The 17362-nt window shown below is 52.7% G+C and overlaps 3 protein-coding genes; 2 read left to right on the top strand and 1 right to left on the bottom strand.

Annotated features, from left to right (window-relative positions):
* The first annotated feature begins 2082 nt into the window (after window positions 1-2082).
* CHC_T00009410001 (TPR repeat-containing protein) lies at window positions 2083-6568 on the top strand. XM_005710353.1 is given in 2 exon segments: window positions 2083-6255; window positions 6256-6568. The coding sequence occupies 1 exon segment, from the start codon at window positions 2083-2085 to the stop codon at window positions 6253-6255; it is 4173 nt and encodes a 1390-aa protein (XP_005710410.1). The 3' UTR covers window positions 6256-6568.
* A 618-nt stretch (window positions 6569-7186) lies between these two features.
* Window positions 7187-9116, top strand: CHC_T00006988001 (hypothetical protein). XM_005710352.1 is given in 2 exon segments: window positions 7187-8644; window positions 8645-9116. The coding sequence occupies 1 exon segment, from the start codon at window positions 7187-7189 to the stop codon at window positions 8642-8644; it is 1458 nt and encodes a 485-aa protein (XP_005710409.1). The 3' UTR covers window positions 8645-9116.
* Window positions 9117-13072: 3956 nt separating this feature from the next.
* On the bottom strand, window positions 13073-16398 carry CHC_T00006987001 (hypothetical protein). XM_005710351.1 is given in 2 exon segments: window positions 13073-13203; window positions 13204-16398. 1 exon segment carries the CDS (start codon window positions 16396-16398, stop codon window positions 13204-13206), a length of 3195 nt encoding a protein of 1064 aa, XP_005710408.1. The 3' UTR covers window positions 13073-13203.
* Between the last annotated feature and the right edge of the window lie 964 nt (window positions 16399-17362).

Genomic DNA, 17362 nt, shown 5'->3' with positions numbered 1-17362 from the left:
AATAATCGGGGATTTTTTGGGGGGGGGGAAAAATTTTTTCCTGTTATATTTTTTTTTGGGGGGGGGGGGGGGGGGGGGGGGGGGGGGGTCCCACACGCGCCTACCGGTAGCAACACGGATGCCGGAAAAAGAGTTCTTACATGATTATCGAAATGTGCGCTAAACAGTGTATCGCAGACGCTGCAGTCCTGAAACGGAGCTCGGGACGTGAGGTTTGTAACTTACTGTAACACACAAAAGTTGGTGAGCGAGAGAGGAGACAGGAGAGCACCAGAAGGGCAGTTTGTTTTCGTTTCCAAATCCTACACCCACCAACCTGTATTCCTCCGTACTGCACAATATCAAGATTAATATTATACACAGCGACCTGCACTCGAAGCACCCTATTCCTTTATGATAATTAAAGTGACATAGGCATGACAATGCAACCTCCTTTCAGGAGGCGAAAGAGTTGAGGAGTATCGATATGATTCTATCGATGTGATTATTTCAATGTGATTGTTGGTAGGTGTGAAGCGTTGTAAAGTACAGGACAGCATCGGTTTACCCTTTTTTGCTTGGGGTGGAATGGAAGGCGTACAAAAGAGAGCCCCCCAAGTACGGGTAGCAGTACTAAAAGATAATTATCAACACGGTACAGAATGGACGCTGTATGATATATACATATCTTGCAGAGCCGTTTATGGAGGGTTTATGGAGCGGCGTGAAGAATTCGCGAGGGGCAGCACGATCCCACAGTTCTATTTTAGCATCACCGTACAACACATGAATATGACGTTGTCAAAGGCCCCTTACAGCGAGGAGGTGATCTGTCGTTGCCCTGTCGGTATGAGAGTGACTCTGGTGGACTTGAATGCTGCAGGTGCTGTCCACGGCTACCTGCGCTGTACCTGCCACGGAGCGTAGTTCAGTTCCTGTGCCGGAGAGCATTCATAAAAAGAACAACAAAAATGCCCCTCCTCTCCCCTCGCAGAAAACCCCAGAGACACCCCTTTCTTTTGTGAGTACATCGGTCCTTGGTGGATTGTTGAAGACCCATTGTTGAAGCTGAGAAGGGGAACAGCCTTTTTCTGGAAAGGACCTCTCGTGAATTCGGGGACGCAGTCTCGCATCAATGAAAAACGAACAAAACAATTAAAAACATCGCTCGCCTGTTCTTGCAACATGCGATCATGTATAAAAAGTATGAGGATTGCAGTACAGTATCATACCGTGCCGAGGAGAATCCCCGAGATAAGGGATAAGGCCATATCCTGAGGCAGAAGAAAGTATTATTATTTGCGAGAACGCGTCGTGGCGTGTTGTTTCTCCTGGACATGTCTATCTGTACCGGTCTATCAAAAACGGAGGCAAAACATGAAACCGGGAGAGGCCCTTGTATGAAAAGGAAGTGGCAGAGGTTTATACGCCGGCGCGGGGCAAAAGCTTCTTTTTCGTGTTTCGTCATGAGAGAGGATGAGTATGATGTTGCCGCCCCGTTGTCATACCGCGTGGTAGATGATGACCGAGGGAGACGAAACGAGAGACCAACAAGCACCCAAGCACGACAGGCGGCAGCGATGTTTTTTCTCACCCCGTCTCGGAAACTGGCCCTCCTACACTTGCCAATTTTCTCAACTCACCACTCACCCGCCCTGTCCGATCCCCACCGCCTTGCTTCTTCGCTCTGCCTCGCTCTGCCCCGCTCTGCCTCGCTCTCCGCTTGCTCTTCGCCTTGTTTCGCCTCGCTTCGCTGCGCTTCGCCTCCCCTTCCCCTCCGTCCCTCTCCCTCTCCCCCGTTTCCTGTCCTTTCCCAACTCCGCTCTCCCAACCTCTTATCATCATCCCCTAATTTCCTACACTATACTCTACTTTCCTTACTCATTCTTCTCACTTCAAGCTACCCATTTCCTTATTCCCTGCGCCCACCTACGGCCCCCCTCCCCCTTTTCCCCGCCTTCTTCCCCCTCTCCCGACCCCCCATCGTTCACACTTCTCTCGCGCATACTTCTCTCGCGCCTTCCGTCAATGCAACCACTTCCCCCCCTTTCGTCCCTTTCCCATCCCCACCGCATCACCCGCTAACACACCCCCATCTCACCAATGACGGGTGCCGCCACCATGTCCATCGACGTCCCCGTCTCTGACCCCTCGCAGCGTGCCGTCTCCGATCGCACCCAGTCCATCTGGCTCCGCATCGCCCGCATGCAAGAATCCTTCAACGACCCGGACCGCTCCCTCATCGCCTACGAGCAAGTCCTCAAACACAATCGCTCCAACGTTCACGCCATCGTCAGCGCAGCTCTTCTCCTCATGAAGAAGGACCATCTGCACGCGGCCATCAGGTACCTCATCACCGCCGTCCAAATAGACCCACACAACGGCGACGCCTGGCGCGCACTCGGCTACACATACATTTTGACCGACGACATGGACAAAGCCTACCATGCCTATTTCAACGCCCTTGAAAACTTGCCCGATCATCACGACCCGCAGTTATGGTTCGGCATTGCCGTCATTTATGATCGCATCGGAAACTTGCACGATGCCTTGCGCACTTTCAATACCGTTCTAGCCATAGCCCCAAATTTTGAGAGATCTGACGAGGTCTTCTATTCAATTGCCCTCATTTACAAGGAGCAAGGCGAGTATCACATGGCCAACTCCTACATGACCAAGATTATCTCCATCAATTGCTCACCAGGCGCTTCTGCGGAAGCATGGTATCAAATAGGCACATTACACGACATCACCAACAACATCCCTTCTGCTACTGAGGCCTACCAAAACGCCCTCACAAGACTCCCTACCCACACCAAGTGTCTCCAGTCCTATGCCTGGCTCATTCACAAAAATGGCAATTCAAGCAAGGCCGTCGAGTTGCTTCAGCGTGCACTCGGTTACGATGACTCAGATGGCGTCACAAACTACCTTATCGGCCGTATCTACATGGCAAATTTGGATTTCCGCGTCGCTTACGATAATTACCAGCGAGCCGTCCATCTCGATGAGAAGAATCCAAACTTTTGGTGTTCAATCGCCTCCTTGTATTACCAAAGACGACAATATCGCGATGCCTTAGATGCCTACACCCGCGCAGTGCGCATCAATCCGGACATTGCAGAAATCTGGTTTGATTTGGGCACTTTGTACGAGGCCTACTCAAACTTTGGCGAGGCGATGGAGGCATTTCAAAGGGCTGCGAAGCTCAAGCCTCACAATATCGCCTTTACCCAGCGCATCGCTGCCTTGCGTACCAATAATATGAATGGAACCGCGCTACAAGGTCCGAGTGATCGTCCACTCAGCGATGGGCCGGAGATGACCCCTGCCTCGAGAGTCGGCCAGCGACCTCATATCAAGTGCGATGTCGTGCGGAGGTATGGCTTGCTCATGCCGCCTTCAGATGTCCAGAATATAAAACCGTCTGTCCCGGTGCCCTCCAGCCATCCAGGCGCTCTACCCTCGTTTAGATCACTGGCAGGCGACAGGCAATTGGGCCCAGGAGCACTTCCTGTTGTGAATGGACCTGCGCCGGTTAAGCAGAATGGAGTCCACCGAACACAGAATATGCAGAGCATGTCTAACGGTCTAGTGTCGCGCGCGAACGCACCAAAACAAGAAGACATGCCCATTAGCAGTTCTCACTCACCACAGTCAAGGGCTGCTCCGATCACTGGTCCTCGACAGGAGCCAATTTATCATCAGCAGCTGCAGCACCAGCCGCCACAGCATGCCGATGGAAAGCCTGTGCGGTATCCTGGCAGCGCACGAGCGCCAACCGATGTCGTTGCAAACGTTCAGTACTCTTCCCAGATGTCTACGGCACCTCAAGTAGACTCGCGTATGACAGACTACCCTCGCAGCGGTATGTCTCAGGATTACCGCCGACCTGGGTCGAATCCAGTTGATCAAGGAAGTCAACAGCCTTTCTCGCGAGGCTATCCATCTTCAGAAGCCATGAGGGACAGGCCCCCTCATTTTTCGCAACCAATACACCCATCCTCCGCCTCACTCAGTACACATGATGAGCAAAGCAGGCCAAGAAACGGTATGGGCCAAGAACATTCGCGACCAGGAGACAGCAAATGGTCGAGTGCCCCAGCTGTTGGAATCCCGCCATATTCTAGAAATCATCAGACCCCGCACGGGTACCCATCTAACGAAGCACCATCGGACAGAAACACAATGGGTTCTACTGGCACACAAGCAGGTGCTCTCCCAGCTTCAATGGGTCTCTCTTCTCGATTTCGCAGTGAACCCATGGAACAGGCTGCGAATATTCTTGCTTCCCGTCCAATCGAAACTACAGATCCGTCACATACTACTTCTCAAGTGCAGCTCCACGGAGCCCGTCCAATTCCGAAACCAGACACAAATGCAAACCCTGCGATACCGTATGGTCCGAGAACCACAGAAGAATCAAGATATTCGGGTGTGAAGGAAAATGAGAATATTCCCTCCGCCAACAATCGATCCCCCCCACGGACCGGATCGGATAAGCTCTCACAGCTTTCCGGAACGCCTCCTCGGGACAAAATGGCTCAGGAACCGTTTCATTCTACGGAAGCAAAACACAAATCAGCAAGCATGACCCCTGTTTCTGCCCCATCTACGTTTACGAGCTCGAACGAATTCAGCATGGAACGCAAAGAAGGGCGATCCGACTCCCACCTAAGTCACCCAGGGAACAGAACTTCTCGACCACAACTCCTCAATCCTATACAGGATGGCCAAATGGGGCCGAAGTTGAATGCTGCTAAGCCCGACTCTCCGGTTGATGAGGAAATGCTTCCTCGCCTTCCCCCGCTTCCCCCCGCCCAAGGGGAACAGCGCAACATGAGTGCGGGAATGGACACCAACAGACCCCTCTTCAGGGACGGACATGCGCAGCGCATACCTTTGGTAACTGCACAGCCAGCGCCGACGCGAAGTGATGCCCAGCACACTAATGCAATGAATAGACCCGAGGCGAAAGGTGACAAAGGAAGCGCTTTCGGACCGCATGGCCCGCCAATTTCCCGTGCCGAAGACACGGGCCGCGATGGTCCCTCGACTATTCCGAGCACAACGATGGGCGGCAGTGCGGACCGCAAATACGACAACCCGCCGGCCTCACAGTCGGATATGTACAGCAGACAGGCAGCTTCACCATCTCTCAGGCGTGTCACTGAGAACGCACCTTTGAGTGGAAGTTCTCGCGCGATGCCCATCAGCTCCATGATGATCCCAAGCGAGACGAGAAGAGTTGTGAACGGCGGGGTCGGTCAAATGTCATCACCACTTCATTCAGCTCATAAAGCGCCTGACACGCTCTCTTCACCGAGTCCAGTTCGCAGGGACGCGTACGCCCCACAGTCAAACGGCAACGAGAAAGTTGTGAAGACCGGTTCTCCCGGGCCCCTACGAAGCAATCAACCAAGCACTTCCGCTCACCTCCCAGCCCCTCATCAAGCTGGGCCAGAAGGAGCACCACTTCCCCGACATTCATCAGGTCTCACAAAATTCCCGAGAGGCAATGGCTCTAGCGGAAAGCAATCTGAAGGTTATTCATATATGCAGGCTAGGGAAAAGACGGAAACCCACCATCAACTGCCTCGCGTTCCGTCCACAGGCATTCGGTCTAGTTTACAACTTGCTAACAACGGGGGGATCCCAACTTTGAAGAAGCCGAGACTGCAGCCGTTCGGGAGCGATCAGGGGCAGAGGGAGAAATCTCCTAGCGCTTTCGAAGGGCGAGACGGAAAGGGCGCTCACGGGCATTCGGTTCGCAATCCTTTCGGATCTGGTATATCTGCGTCTTTTTCAAAGAGTTTATCGCGTAGTGGTCCTTCAGGGCCAATTGGTGTGGTTTCGATGAATGGATCAGGTGCGGCAGCCGACATGGCGACGGGACCGAGCACTTCTGGAAGCATGAGATCGCCGGGCAAGAGAGATGATCGAGCAGTTCGAAGTAGTTCTCGAGAGGATATTCCTGGACTGGGCAAGCGCAACGCGACCGTTTACGAAAACGGCAGCGTCGGGACGGGGAAAAGTGACTCATATGGAAAGTTTATATCAAAGCCGAGCGTATTCGGACCTTCACCCGAAATGAAATTGCGTTCACCAGAGAGGGCGCAGCAACCACCCCACTTCAAAGGAACAACACCGCCTTACCGACCAGGGATGGACGGTAGAGGCTTTGCTGACAGCAACGCGGAGGTGAGCAGACCTAAGATTCACCACACAGCAACAGAGTCGAATGGTGGTAACCGATTCAACGGAGGTGATTTGTAGCGCGGCATTCGAGGTTTTTGATTCAGGATAGGTTTCGTTCTCGTCTTTGATATTTCAGGCAAAGATAATAGATTCAGCAAATACTTGTAACTGTTAGGTTTGAGAATAGCGGCGCTGTATTGGTTTCCCAAAAGTGGTCAGCTTCAGGAGAATTTTTCGCGGCTCTCTAGCTAATAGTGGCCTACGCGCTTTCATAGATATTCCCAATGTCGGCTTTCTCCGAAGGGATTGCGCGCATCTCGCGCAGTAGTTTGATTTTGTGTAACAGTTCTGAACTTGTGCGAAAGAAGTAAATACGCAAAGCTTGCTGCAACGAAAGAAACCTGATTTACTAGATGGCGCTTTTTTAGACAAAAGGGTAGACTCCAAAAAGCAGACGACTTAAGGTGCCTGTTGGTTGAGTAGGGTGTCGCGTGGCGTACTTGTTGTCGCTTTGAACATCGCATCTCCGAGAAGATGCAATGTTCAAAGCGGCAACACAAGACGTCTTGGGATTGCGGGGATTGGCACCAGAATCATGCTGTGCACTTAATAAATTGTGACTACACATAGTATATCGTGATCAATTCTGAATCTGATCTCTGGAGATTGTTGTCCGGAACCACGACTTCTTCCTAAGAACGAGGGAAGGTCACAGTGACCTAAACCTGTCATCGATGTTGATACGTACTACAGTATAACGTGTACTGTACCCTTGTGTACAGTACCCTTTTACAGTACCCTCGGGAACCGGATACTGTACTAAATTATAGGTCAGAATGCCGTAAAGTTTACACGTATGGGACGAAGAAACCCTCACAACCTAAACGTGTATTGGAACCGATAGAATATCGATACTATACCTATCCTGATCTAACAAGAGCTTTCGTCTTTTACGAAGCGTTCTGCAGACTTGAACCAATACGCTCCGAGTCCCTTTTACCTTTACAGCATGGCAGAAGGCGGCAAAGATTCCAGTAGAGCGGTGGCGGAAAAGTTTCTCAAGTTTAACGATGAGGGCAAGTCTCCATACCACGCAACAGCGGCCATTGCCGCGATCCTACTTGAGGACGGCTTCGTTCCCATCCGCGAAGAGCACAATTGGGAGGGACAGATCAGCCCGGGGGGGAAATGCTTTTTCACGCGTGAAGGCTCCTCGATTATTGCGTTTACCGTAAGCGACCATATCGAACCATTTAACACGGGCTTCACCATCCTCGGCGCACATACCGATTCGCCGTGCTTCAAAGTTAAGCCCGTATCAACTATCTCTGCACAAGGTTACTTGCAGCTCGGTGTTGAATGTTACGGCGGCGGGTTGTGGCACACCTGGTTTGACCGGGATCTGACGGTTGCAGGACGCGTCGTTGTTCGCGACGAAAGCACTGGCAGATTAGATTTTCGCCTGGTCTCTATTCCGAGACCTATTCTGCGCATTCCAAACCTTGCGATTCATCTCTCACGCAACATTTACACAGATGGGTTTAAACCGAACAAGGAATCTGAGACGACACCAATCATGGCTACCAAGCTTGCGGCCGCGCTCAATGCCGCACAGCCGGATGCAGAGTCAGAAAAGAAAAAAGGGGCAAATGCCTCTGGTTTAGCTGAGAACCGACACTCCCCCCTGCTTTTGAAAGCTCTCGCTGATGAACTGGATGTGAAACCGGACTCTATCGTCGACTTAGACTTATGCGTGTCAGACATGCAACCAGCAGCGATTGGTGGGTTGCTCAACGAGTTTGTCTTCGCGCCGCGCCTCGATAACCTTTCATCGTGCTTCTCGGCCGCGAGAGCGTTGGTGGGCACATCAGAGAGTACCGGTGCTAATTTGATTCGCATGGTGGCATGCTTCGACCACGAGGAGATCGGGTCTCGTTCCTCGCACGGAGCGGATTCTCCCCTTCTAACAGACAGCATGAGAAGGATCTGCAAAGCTCTCAATGTTGACTACGACTGCGCGACGCGCCGGTCCCTTCTAGTGAGCGCAGACATGGCCCACGCTATTCACCCCAACTACGCGAACAAGCACGAGACAAACCACCGGCCAGCTCTTGGAAGCGGTTTGGTCCTTAAGACAAACCAGAATCAGCGATATGCGACGTCCGGGATTACTGGTTTGATTGTACGGGAGGCTGCCAGAAGAGCAGGAGTGCAGATTCAGGAGTTTGTGGTGCCGAACGATAAACCATGTGGGTCGACGATTGGACCAATATTGAGTGGGGTAAGTGGGCTGAGGACAGTGGATGTCGGGCAGGCGCAGCTGTCGATGCATTCAGTGAGGGAGATGTGCGCAGTAGCAGACTTTGTGAAGGTCGAGAAAGTTTTCGAGGCCTTATTAGTCCATTTCATGGATATTGATGGGAGCTTAGGAGGAACAGAAATTACGACCAACGGATACAAGGCTTAAGGGTTGGCCTACGAAAGCTCGGAGAGACGGGGTTTGAATCTGGGGCAACTGTAGAATGGACTCACAACTAGCAGCAGCAGTGCGATGGGGATGCCTGAAACGCTTTGCTCGCGATACTGCGCTACTCGAGGGACCGATAAGAGTAAGGGAATGCTTACGGCTATTTGTTTGATGTATGACGAGGACATTGTCGAAGTGGCATCGATGACCTCTATGCGCGCCTTGTACTGTTAAGCTGCGCTTTTGTGAAGCTGGTGGAAGTGGTGAAAGTCAGGGATGGGATACACATCTATGAGAGCAAAGTATAGCTTGCAATCGAGGACTGCGTGGGGTTTTCATCCTTCCAAAAACAGGAACAGAACCAGATTCCAAAGGCTGTAGAAGAAATATAGCGCCCCCATAAAACTTTCACGACTCCAGGTGCGAAGTGTTGAACACTTTTCAAAGCATTGAATGTGAAGTCTATTCGTAAGAAATCATTCCCTAAGATCGACCATGTGAACACTAACACGGAATCCTCTCCGTTACTTACGGTCTTTGACCTCATAGTCCTGCGTGCATCACCTGCCTCATGTACGCAACTCAAAGTAGAATCTTGAATGAAAGGTTATGCCTCAAACGTGGCATTTATGACAGCCATATCGATACTCGAACCAGAGAATGCATTCATACCTTCCGAAACCTGTCTGTCATGTTTGGTCGCACAGTGTTCAAAGCCTTGGCAAGAAACTATGCAGCAGTTGCTGTGATGAAACAATCCCACCCTCTATACCATGCCCTTTACTAATCGCGAACGTATCACTCACTGACCAGACTATCACACCACTAAACTACTTTCCGCTGCTCCATCATGACCCGCAACCATTTCACCCCCTCGGCTTCACCAGTCCACGACAAGGGGCTCTCTCCCTTTCTTGCCTTGGGAAAGGACATCTGCGAACGCATCATGTTCCACATATGCTATCAAGGCTTTCACGAAACCACAATTTCCACCGACGGTGTCCGTCTCCTCCTTCCATTGGCATTGGTCTGCAAGAGGCATTACACCCTGCTCTCTGTTGTTGTCCGCCATCTCAAGGTTGACAATCTGGGTTCAACATTGTGTGGCGAATTCGAGGCATTGTCCAGCAGCCGACACATACCAGTTCCCTTTGACGCACTCTTCGATGACGATCCATACTTTCCGGTGTACGGGCCCCTGCTGCTTTAGTTTCCGCCTCTAGAAATTAACGTTTTTAACTGTGTCGCCTGCGAGGCGTGTCCGATGATACTCTTTATCTCGTTGCATACTACCTCCAGAATCTCCGCGAACTTCGAATGTGTGAAAACCATCAAACCACCGTGAACGACCTCTCTACTGTCGCTACTTCTTGCAACAGACTAACCGCACTCAGCATCCGCGGCTGCAAACAGATTGGAGACGAGACAGGGCCGATACTGCGTTCAATGTCGTCCCTGTCGCATTTAGACTTAAGTGGATTAGATGTTACTGGCGTGTTCATGTCAAATGTCGCAAGGATTCCAACACTAAGTACGCTTTTTCTCCATGGATGTTACTTTCTCGGAAGCGACGCATTCCACGCCCTGGGATGTAGCGCAAATTTTCTGGAACATTTGCATTTGTCCTACTCATTCGGCCTTTGTAGTCATAGTATGCGCCAACTTACCAGTTGCACACATCTACACAGTCTTGACTTGTCATATTTGGCCTTTGTCACTGATGAAGGCGTTTCGGAGTTCGGTAACTATGATAAAATGCACGCACTTGAGTAGCTAGTTCTTTCAAATTGCCATCAGATAACTGATGAAGGGGTTGTAGCACTCGCTAGGAATAAGTCAATTCAACATCTGGCCTTCATAGATTACGAACTTCTTTCTGATGCATGCGCAGAAGCGATCGGGGAAATGGAGTCTTTGAAACATCTGAGCTTATTGGGATGTAAGGATCTAACTGACAGGCCATAGTCGCAATTGCCCGTTTATCAAGCCTCGAGACTATTGCGATTGCACGTTGCGTCGAGCTGACCGATTTAAGTGCCAAAGCGCTTGCGGACTCTCCGAGTCCACCATTACAAGAAATTACAGCATGCAATTGTGATAGAATCTCACCTGAAGGCAAAGTCCTATTTCGCAAGGCTTGCAAAACTTTTCGTGGTTAGTGATAGCATTGAATGAGCACTGGCGCGGGGAAGAGTGATTTTCACCACTTTCCATCTGAGATCATACTTGACAAGGTGCCCTTTCAAGTACCTGCCAGTGCGCGGCCTTTGGGAAGAATGCGAGTGCGCACATTTCACGTTTGAGCAGCTCTAAATCGGAGGGCCACTTCTAACCGCAGACCCCTGACTGTTGTTGTTATTATCTCTAAGTTAAGCTACAATCGAGTACGAAAAGACTGAAACGGGTTCCGCAAAAGTCAGGGACTCCGTGCTCTTTCGTGGATGATTGTAGGGGCGATAGTTGGGATTGAGCAAAACAACATTGCAGAGTCCTCTCCCAAGTGCCTCTGATGGCTTACAATCTGAAAATGGGTGCTGGCAACGGAAGCCAGCAAGGCCAGTCCCGAGCTTACACCAGAAATTCCGCCGTTCCGCCACCCATTGTTTTTCACCCACGTGTCCACAGATCTGGCAAATATCTCCTGAAGGCGTCTCCAGCGCACCATTCTCCCATCCAAGAGTCCACAGAAACTCACCCTCCCATACAATATGTATAGAGTTAATACTGCGTTTAGTGGGGCGATCGTGGTCTTTTTTGTGGCAAAAAGGGGGTATATATAGAGTATATGTATATACCGTGCTGTACTTCTACTTGTACCTCTAACACACCTAAGTCTAACACCTCATCTTTATACTTTGCACCTGCCTACCACATCTTGCTCCATCCCCCCCGTCCCCCACACACCCCCTCACACTATGTCCTTTCCACCTACAACCCACACCATGACCTCCCCACTCACCTTCAAGCACCACCACCATACCTCCCCCCGCGGGCCGTCCCCCTTCCTCTCTCTAGGCCCAGACCTCTTCGAGCGCATCCTTTCGTACCTTTGCGACGAGCCTTTCCCCCACACCGCACTCTCTACTGACGGCATCCGTCTTCTCCTCCCTTTCGCCCTCACGTGCACTGGCCATTACGCCCTCTTCACTCGTCTAACGCGTCGCCTCACTATCCTCCCATTGGGTTTCACTTCCTCCTTCCGCCCCCCCTCCCCCCACAGAACCCCTGTCCCTTTCTCCGCCCTCTTCTCCTGTAATCCCTCCCCCTCGTTTCCCATCCCAAGGAAGCGTCGCTCCCCGTTTTCGAACGTCTCCCCGCTCATTCTCGAGCACGGCTTGCGCATCTTCCCCAATCTCACATCCCTCCACCTCTCGCGCGCCGTCAAAGTCACGGATAGTTCGCTCCGCCACGTTGCGACCTTCGGCACCGCCCTGCGCGAGCTCCGCCTTCCAGGAAACGCCTACGTCACCGTTGACGGCCTTTCTGTTGTTGCCGCCTCGTGCTTCGGTCTCCGCAAACTTGACCTAGCCTACTGCAAGCGCATGGGCGACGAAGCCGCCCCGGTATTGCGTTCCATGCGCGCCTTGGCCTATCTGGACGTCAGCAACTGGAAAATCTCGGACGCCTTTGTCGCCGAGGTGGCCACCATTCCGACGCTGGCGTCCCTTTCGCTCAGCGTGTGCACGCGTCTCACGCGCGATGCGTGCGCGTCGCTGGCAAGAAGCGCGAAGAACGTCCAAGAGGTCAAGCTGCGGTGCGCGTCGGGCTTGCGTGATGGCGCCGTGCGCGAGCTGGTACAGTGTGCGTATTTGAGAAGCCTTGACTTGTCGCTGTTGAGCAACATTTCAGATGACGGAATCGCAGCGTTGGGAGAGCCCGGCAAGTTGCCCGGGCTGCATACGGCTTTGTTGTCGCAATGTTCCATGATCACGAATGCTGGCGTCAAGCTGCTGGCGAGGAATAAGGCTATTCGATGCTTGGACTTGAGCCATTGCAATTTGCTTACGAACGGGTGCGCCGACGCTATTCGGAGCATGACCGCGTTGGAGAAACTCGATATGAGCGGCTGTAATAGTCTTACCGACCGCGCGGTGGTGGCTTTTGCGGAGCTGCCATGTTTGACCAGTATCACACTAAGATACTGCTTCAGACTCACTGATCTTAGTGCTGACGCCATTGCCCGTTCTCCGAGTGTGCCGCTACGCGTCATAGATGTCCGCAAATGTCCCGAAATCTCGGCGAGAGGAATGGAGGGCATGAGAAAGGCGTGTACATCATTGCGCGTTTGACTGCCTCTACAAATTGTAAGCTAAGTTATTTGAGACCTCCCATCTCAGCTGCACGCATCCCCGAGTTTCTTGCACGCCGATTTTCGCAAGACCTGCGCGGGAAACTCCTGTACAGCATATTTATACAGGACCTCAACTCAATGTGTGTCGCACGCTCCCATCCGATCGTTTTATACAACTACAACTCCATATCCAGGTCCATCCTTGTTCTAGGAAATCCTTTCTCGTCCTGTTTCCTGGAACTTAACCATAATAGATAAAATTAACAAACTACCTCGGGACAGCGATCTCATTCAAAACTGCGACTAGAGCATCATATCCAGGTTCGTCAAACTCCTTCACTGCTGCGACATACGGCTCGAACAAATCCTCGTGACCGCGTAGCACCATTCGTAGCACAGTTATATCCAACAGCAGTGTCGCGCAGCATAATATTATATCGGGTGCACGAGCAACTCTGGCAACTGTCATCACATATGATAGCTCTTCTCTGGATAGCTGCCGCGCTTTTGTTCGAATGTTCACAAGGCGCTCACTGTCATACGAAGTCGGTGGAGGCGGTAGCTGAGAGCCGAAGACAGTATCTGCTCCGGGGCCAACGAGTGACACACTTGCCTTTATGGCCAGAGATCTCGGTGTGACTAACGGCTGCATCTCATCCAGCGTCGGCGTTGGTGCCAGGCCATTATGGTGACTTGATGTTGAGTCCATGGACGAACTCCGGCCCTTCGCAACATCCACCTCGTGGTTGAAGACTCGCATCGCTCTCCGCACGTCGTGCGTGGTTGGCGCGGGAATCTGAAATTGTCTGTGAAGTGAAAGAAGTGTATTCCCCACGTCCCGCACAAAAGGTTTGCTTGCGCTCTTTCCCTTCAACTCCCTCTTTAGATATTCAGAGAGAGGAAAATCCATTCGCACCGCTAGAGCCGCCAAGTTTCTCAGATCCATATGGTTCAGCAATGATCTTGCATGATTTAGGACTGCCAAGTCCACGGCAGGTATTCGATCAGCAGGACCGTCCTTGGGTTGCTTTCGCTTCGGCAGGCGGCTGAGAGCCCCGGCCTGAGGTGCTTGGACTGCTTCCGCAATCCAAGAAACGTCTTCGGTTGTTCGCAACTGAGAAGAATTTAACATCCCCGCTCTATCTGCCTTTGTTAGAAAGTTGGCGAGATCAGCCGCTAAACTCAATTCTCCCCGGGCCAAGGCTGCTTCAACTAACCGCAACGAGTGTGGCGTCGAAGATATAAAGCCCCACATTTCCTGTAGGATCACCAACAGACATGCTGCAGTTCGCAAGCGTCCAGACACAAAACATTGCTCAAGCAACGCAGCCGGTTCACCTGCAAGAGAAAATAGAAGAGGCCACCGCTTCGAATCAAGCTTTCTGGCACACCTCACCACCACGTCCTCATACTCCCCAAAGTATTTCAGAAGCCGAATAACTCTAGGGAAGAGATCACCTCCCGCTTTTCTTCTTCGAGGTGATTCCGGAAAGCCCTTACTGCTCGTTAGGTGTGTTGAGCCGGGTCCGTACTGCCGCTTTGGATGCATGCCTCTACCGTCCGTGACAGCTAGAATGCTTCTAGCATTAATATTGACGTTCGCATCTTCATCATGTTCGAGAACAGCTTCGTACAAAAGCCACTCAAGTGAATCAGCAAACTGTGGTTGTGGCACGCACTTCAATGCTACTTGTAAAGCTGTCCTTTCGTCACTCATTGGCTTCATAAGCAAATGCCGAAGCAGAGTATGCAGTATCGGCTGCCGCTTTACCTGAATGACATGACAGGGCATTGAACCAGACTCAGAATCAAGGTTATGCGTCACTAGACCTTGAGTCGCGCCAAGAAGCATTCCATATCTTGACATTATGGAGAGGGGGTACACTTCAGGGTCAAGCTCAAACCACTGCTCGACTTCCACTGCTTTCTTCTTAGATGTGAATGGAAGCGGGGGCGAATCAGGGACTCCAATAAGTGGTTCATCCAAGTCGTTTTCGATTGACAAGCCGTCTTGGAAGCAAACATGAAGCCCGTCATCTCCGTATGCCCACCACACGGGCCGATGCGATATCATATCGAATGGCGTGCAATCCACTGGAGTGTACCAGAAACGCTCAACGTATCGCAAGAGAGCTGTCGATACCATCCGTTCAGTGTCAAGCAAAATAAGGGACCCCGTGCTTCGCAATAACATTATGTATGTTGGCGGTGGGGCTTGCTGATCATTTAGTCCTCCTGGGGCGTGAGTTAGAGGCGGGAATATTCTTGCTTCGCTTATTCCTCCACCCGGCGCGGGAGGTGGCGCAGAATCTTCATCGTCTCCCGAAAAAGGCTTTCCCACCTTGGTCTGTCGATCTTGCTGGTACATCGGAATCAATTCGCGTGTGGGAAGGAAAATTCTGTAAACTTCCTTCAGATCGATTCTTGTTCGGTGAGGAACCTCCTTCATTTGGTACAAGAACACCTGCGCGTTCTCACATATGACCAACAGATATCCATCAGCTCGCACATCTGTGAGCACCGGACGTGACGGGAGCTGTATTTGGGCTTGCAGAGCGCTCGACTCAACTTGGTCGCGTGGGTAAAAGAGCAATTCATATGTCGATTTGTACCTGCTTCGGCTAGTTCCATTGGTGACTTCGTTGCCGATGACGATGGTCTTGCTGACCCATGCAAGCGCACAACATCTGATCCTTCGATCGTGCTCAAGATCACCAAACACGCGCCATTTTTGCGTTCGCACATGACACATAGCAACGCCATACTCGCCTGCGACAGCAACGAAAGATGCATCTGCGTTGACCGCGATCCGTTTTGGTGGCCAATTGCGCCAGAGGTAATCATGAGGAATGAGCAAGTGTTGCCACGAAAACAAATCGTTCCACGCTGCGCTTCCTTGTTGCCCAGTGGCCTCGTCTGATCCGTCGGCATGCCAGAGCAGCAGGACGCGATCCGAACCGAACATGGCGAGACGCGATGATTCACCCTGACAAAAATGACTCCCAACGCTACCCTTGTAAATGGCAAACTCCATAAAATGACAATCAAGTATCGGTTCGGGAGTTTCCTCCGTGACCCTGGGTGCTGCCCACAAGAACAAACCGTTAGAGCCCCATGCGGCGGCAAGCACACCTTGTTCCATGGGATGGACGACTGCATGACTCTTGCTATCCTTGTTCCTCGAGGCCGGGGTGGTCGGCAAAGTGCCTCCAACTTGCGGTAACGTCCACATCAAGCGGCAACCAGAAACGGACCACACAGCGAGCCCGCGCTTCTCCCAGCCCACAACCAGGGCCGCACCATCATCAGTCCATCGGACGACGACGGCAGCTCCGACATCGGTGGGTTCGAAATACCAACCCGACAAGCTGAGTCGGCGCATGACCGGGCAGCGATCACCGGCCGGGACGCCGATGTAGTATTGCTCAACATCGCCATCCTGCAATCCAACGGTGGCGAGCATTCTCCTCGGCTCTAGAGCAATAGAGGCGGCGCCCGTAGTACGAAGCCAGCGGCCGTCAATGGCACTCGGTCTCGCGCGTCCGCCCGAGTGCATCGCGAGTAGCAAGGCCGGCCCCGCGGCGAGGACGAGGGCGGCAAAGCCGAGCTCGCGGTTATACGAAAGTGCGATGATAGCGGCCGGTGCGTTGTGGAATTGATGGCTCGGGCAGTCGTGGTAGACGTCCTTGATGATGTCGCGCAGGACGGGGTGATCGGGCAACTCGCCCGGACGGACGACGCCCATTTTCGCGAGGGCGTCATTGTGGCGCAAGAGCTCGGGGACGTTGGTGCGCCAGAGAAGGTCGCCCTGCCAGTCGAGGCAGACGAGGGCGCCGGCCGAAGTGGCGACGAGGGCGCCGGCGGGGCATGGAACGGTGGCGGTGAGGGTTTCGGTGGCGTGGGCGACGCGGAGATGGGCGATGGGGGCGAGGGTGAGGGCGGGGAGGGGGTCCGGCTGGACGAATGCGTGGGGTTGGTGCGGGGCATCGAAGGCGAGAAGGTTTGAATTTGGGACCGGGGTGACGCGGAGGAGAAGGAGCAGGCCGTTGCGGCGGGCGAGCAGCAGGGCGCGCGAGGAGGGGGCCCAGGCCGCGGAGACGATGGGGCCGTGGGCGGGGAGGGAGTGGAGGGGGAGGGAAAAGCGGGCGAGGAGGACGCGGTGTTGGGCTGCGCTCCAGATGTGAAGAGCGTTGGGGGAAAGGGTGAGGAGGTAGCGATCGCAGGGGGAGGGGAGTAGGGAGAGGACGGGGGTGTGGACGGGGGTTTGAGAAAGACGGTAGGCCTTTGGCCAGCCGTTGACAAAGTAGCCCATGCGGCTCGAGGGGATTATTGGGGGAGGGAGGGGGGAGAGAAGAAGACGGTGGAGAGGTAAGTTGTGGTGTACGGTATGTGGCAATGAAGAGCGACAGATGGGGAAGGGCGCGTTT

The sequence above is a fragment of the Chondrus crispus genome, genomic scaffold, assembly GCF_000350225.1.
Source record: "Chondrus crispus Stackhouse genomic scaffold, scaffold_58, whole genome shotgun sequence".
Lineage (NCBI taxonomy): Eukaryota > Rhodophyta > Florideophyceae > Gigartinales > Gigartinaceae > Chondrus > Chondrus crispus.
The sequence above is the reverse complement of the archived record's forward strand: the minus strand, read 5'-3'. Positions and strand labels throughout refer to the sequence as shown.

Coding starts and splice junctions, on each gene's coding strand:
- CHC_T00006987001 (XM_005710351.1), bottom strand. CDS start 16,398: ATGCTCGCCACCGTTGGATTGCAGGATGGCGATGTTGAGCAATACTAC.
- CHC_T00009410001 (XM_005710353.1), top strand. CDS start 2,083: ATGACGGGTGCCGCCACCATGTCCATCGACGTCCCCGTCTCTGACCCC.
- CHC_T00006988001 (XM_005710352.1), top strand. CDS start 7,187: ATGGCAGAAGGCGGCAAAGATTCCAGTAGAGCGGTGGCGGAAAAGTTT.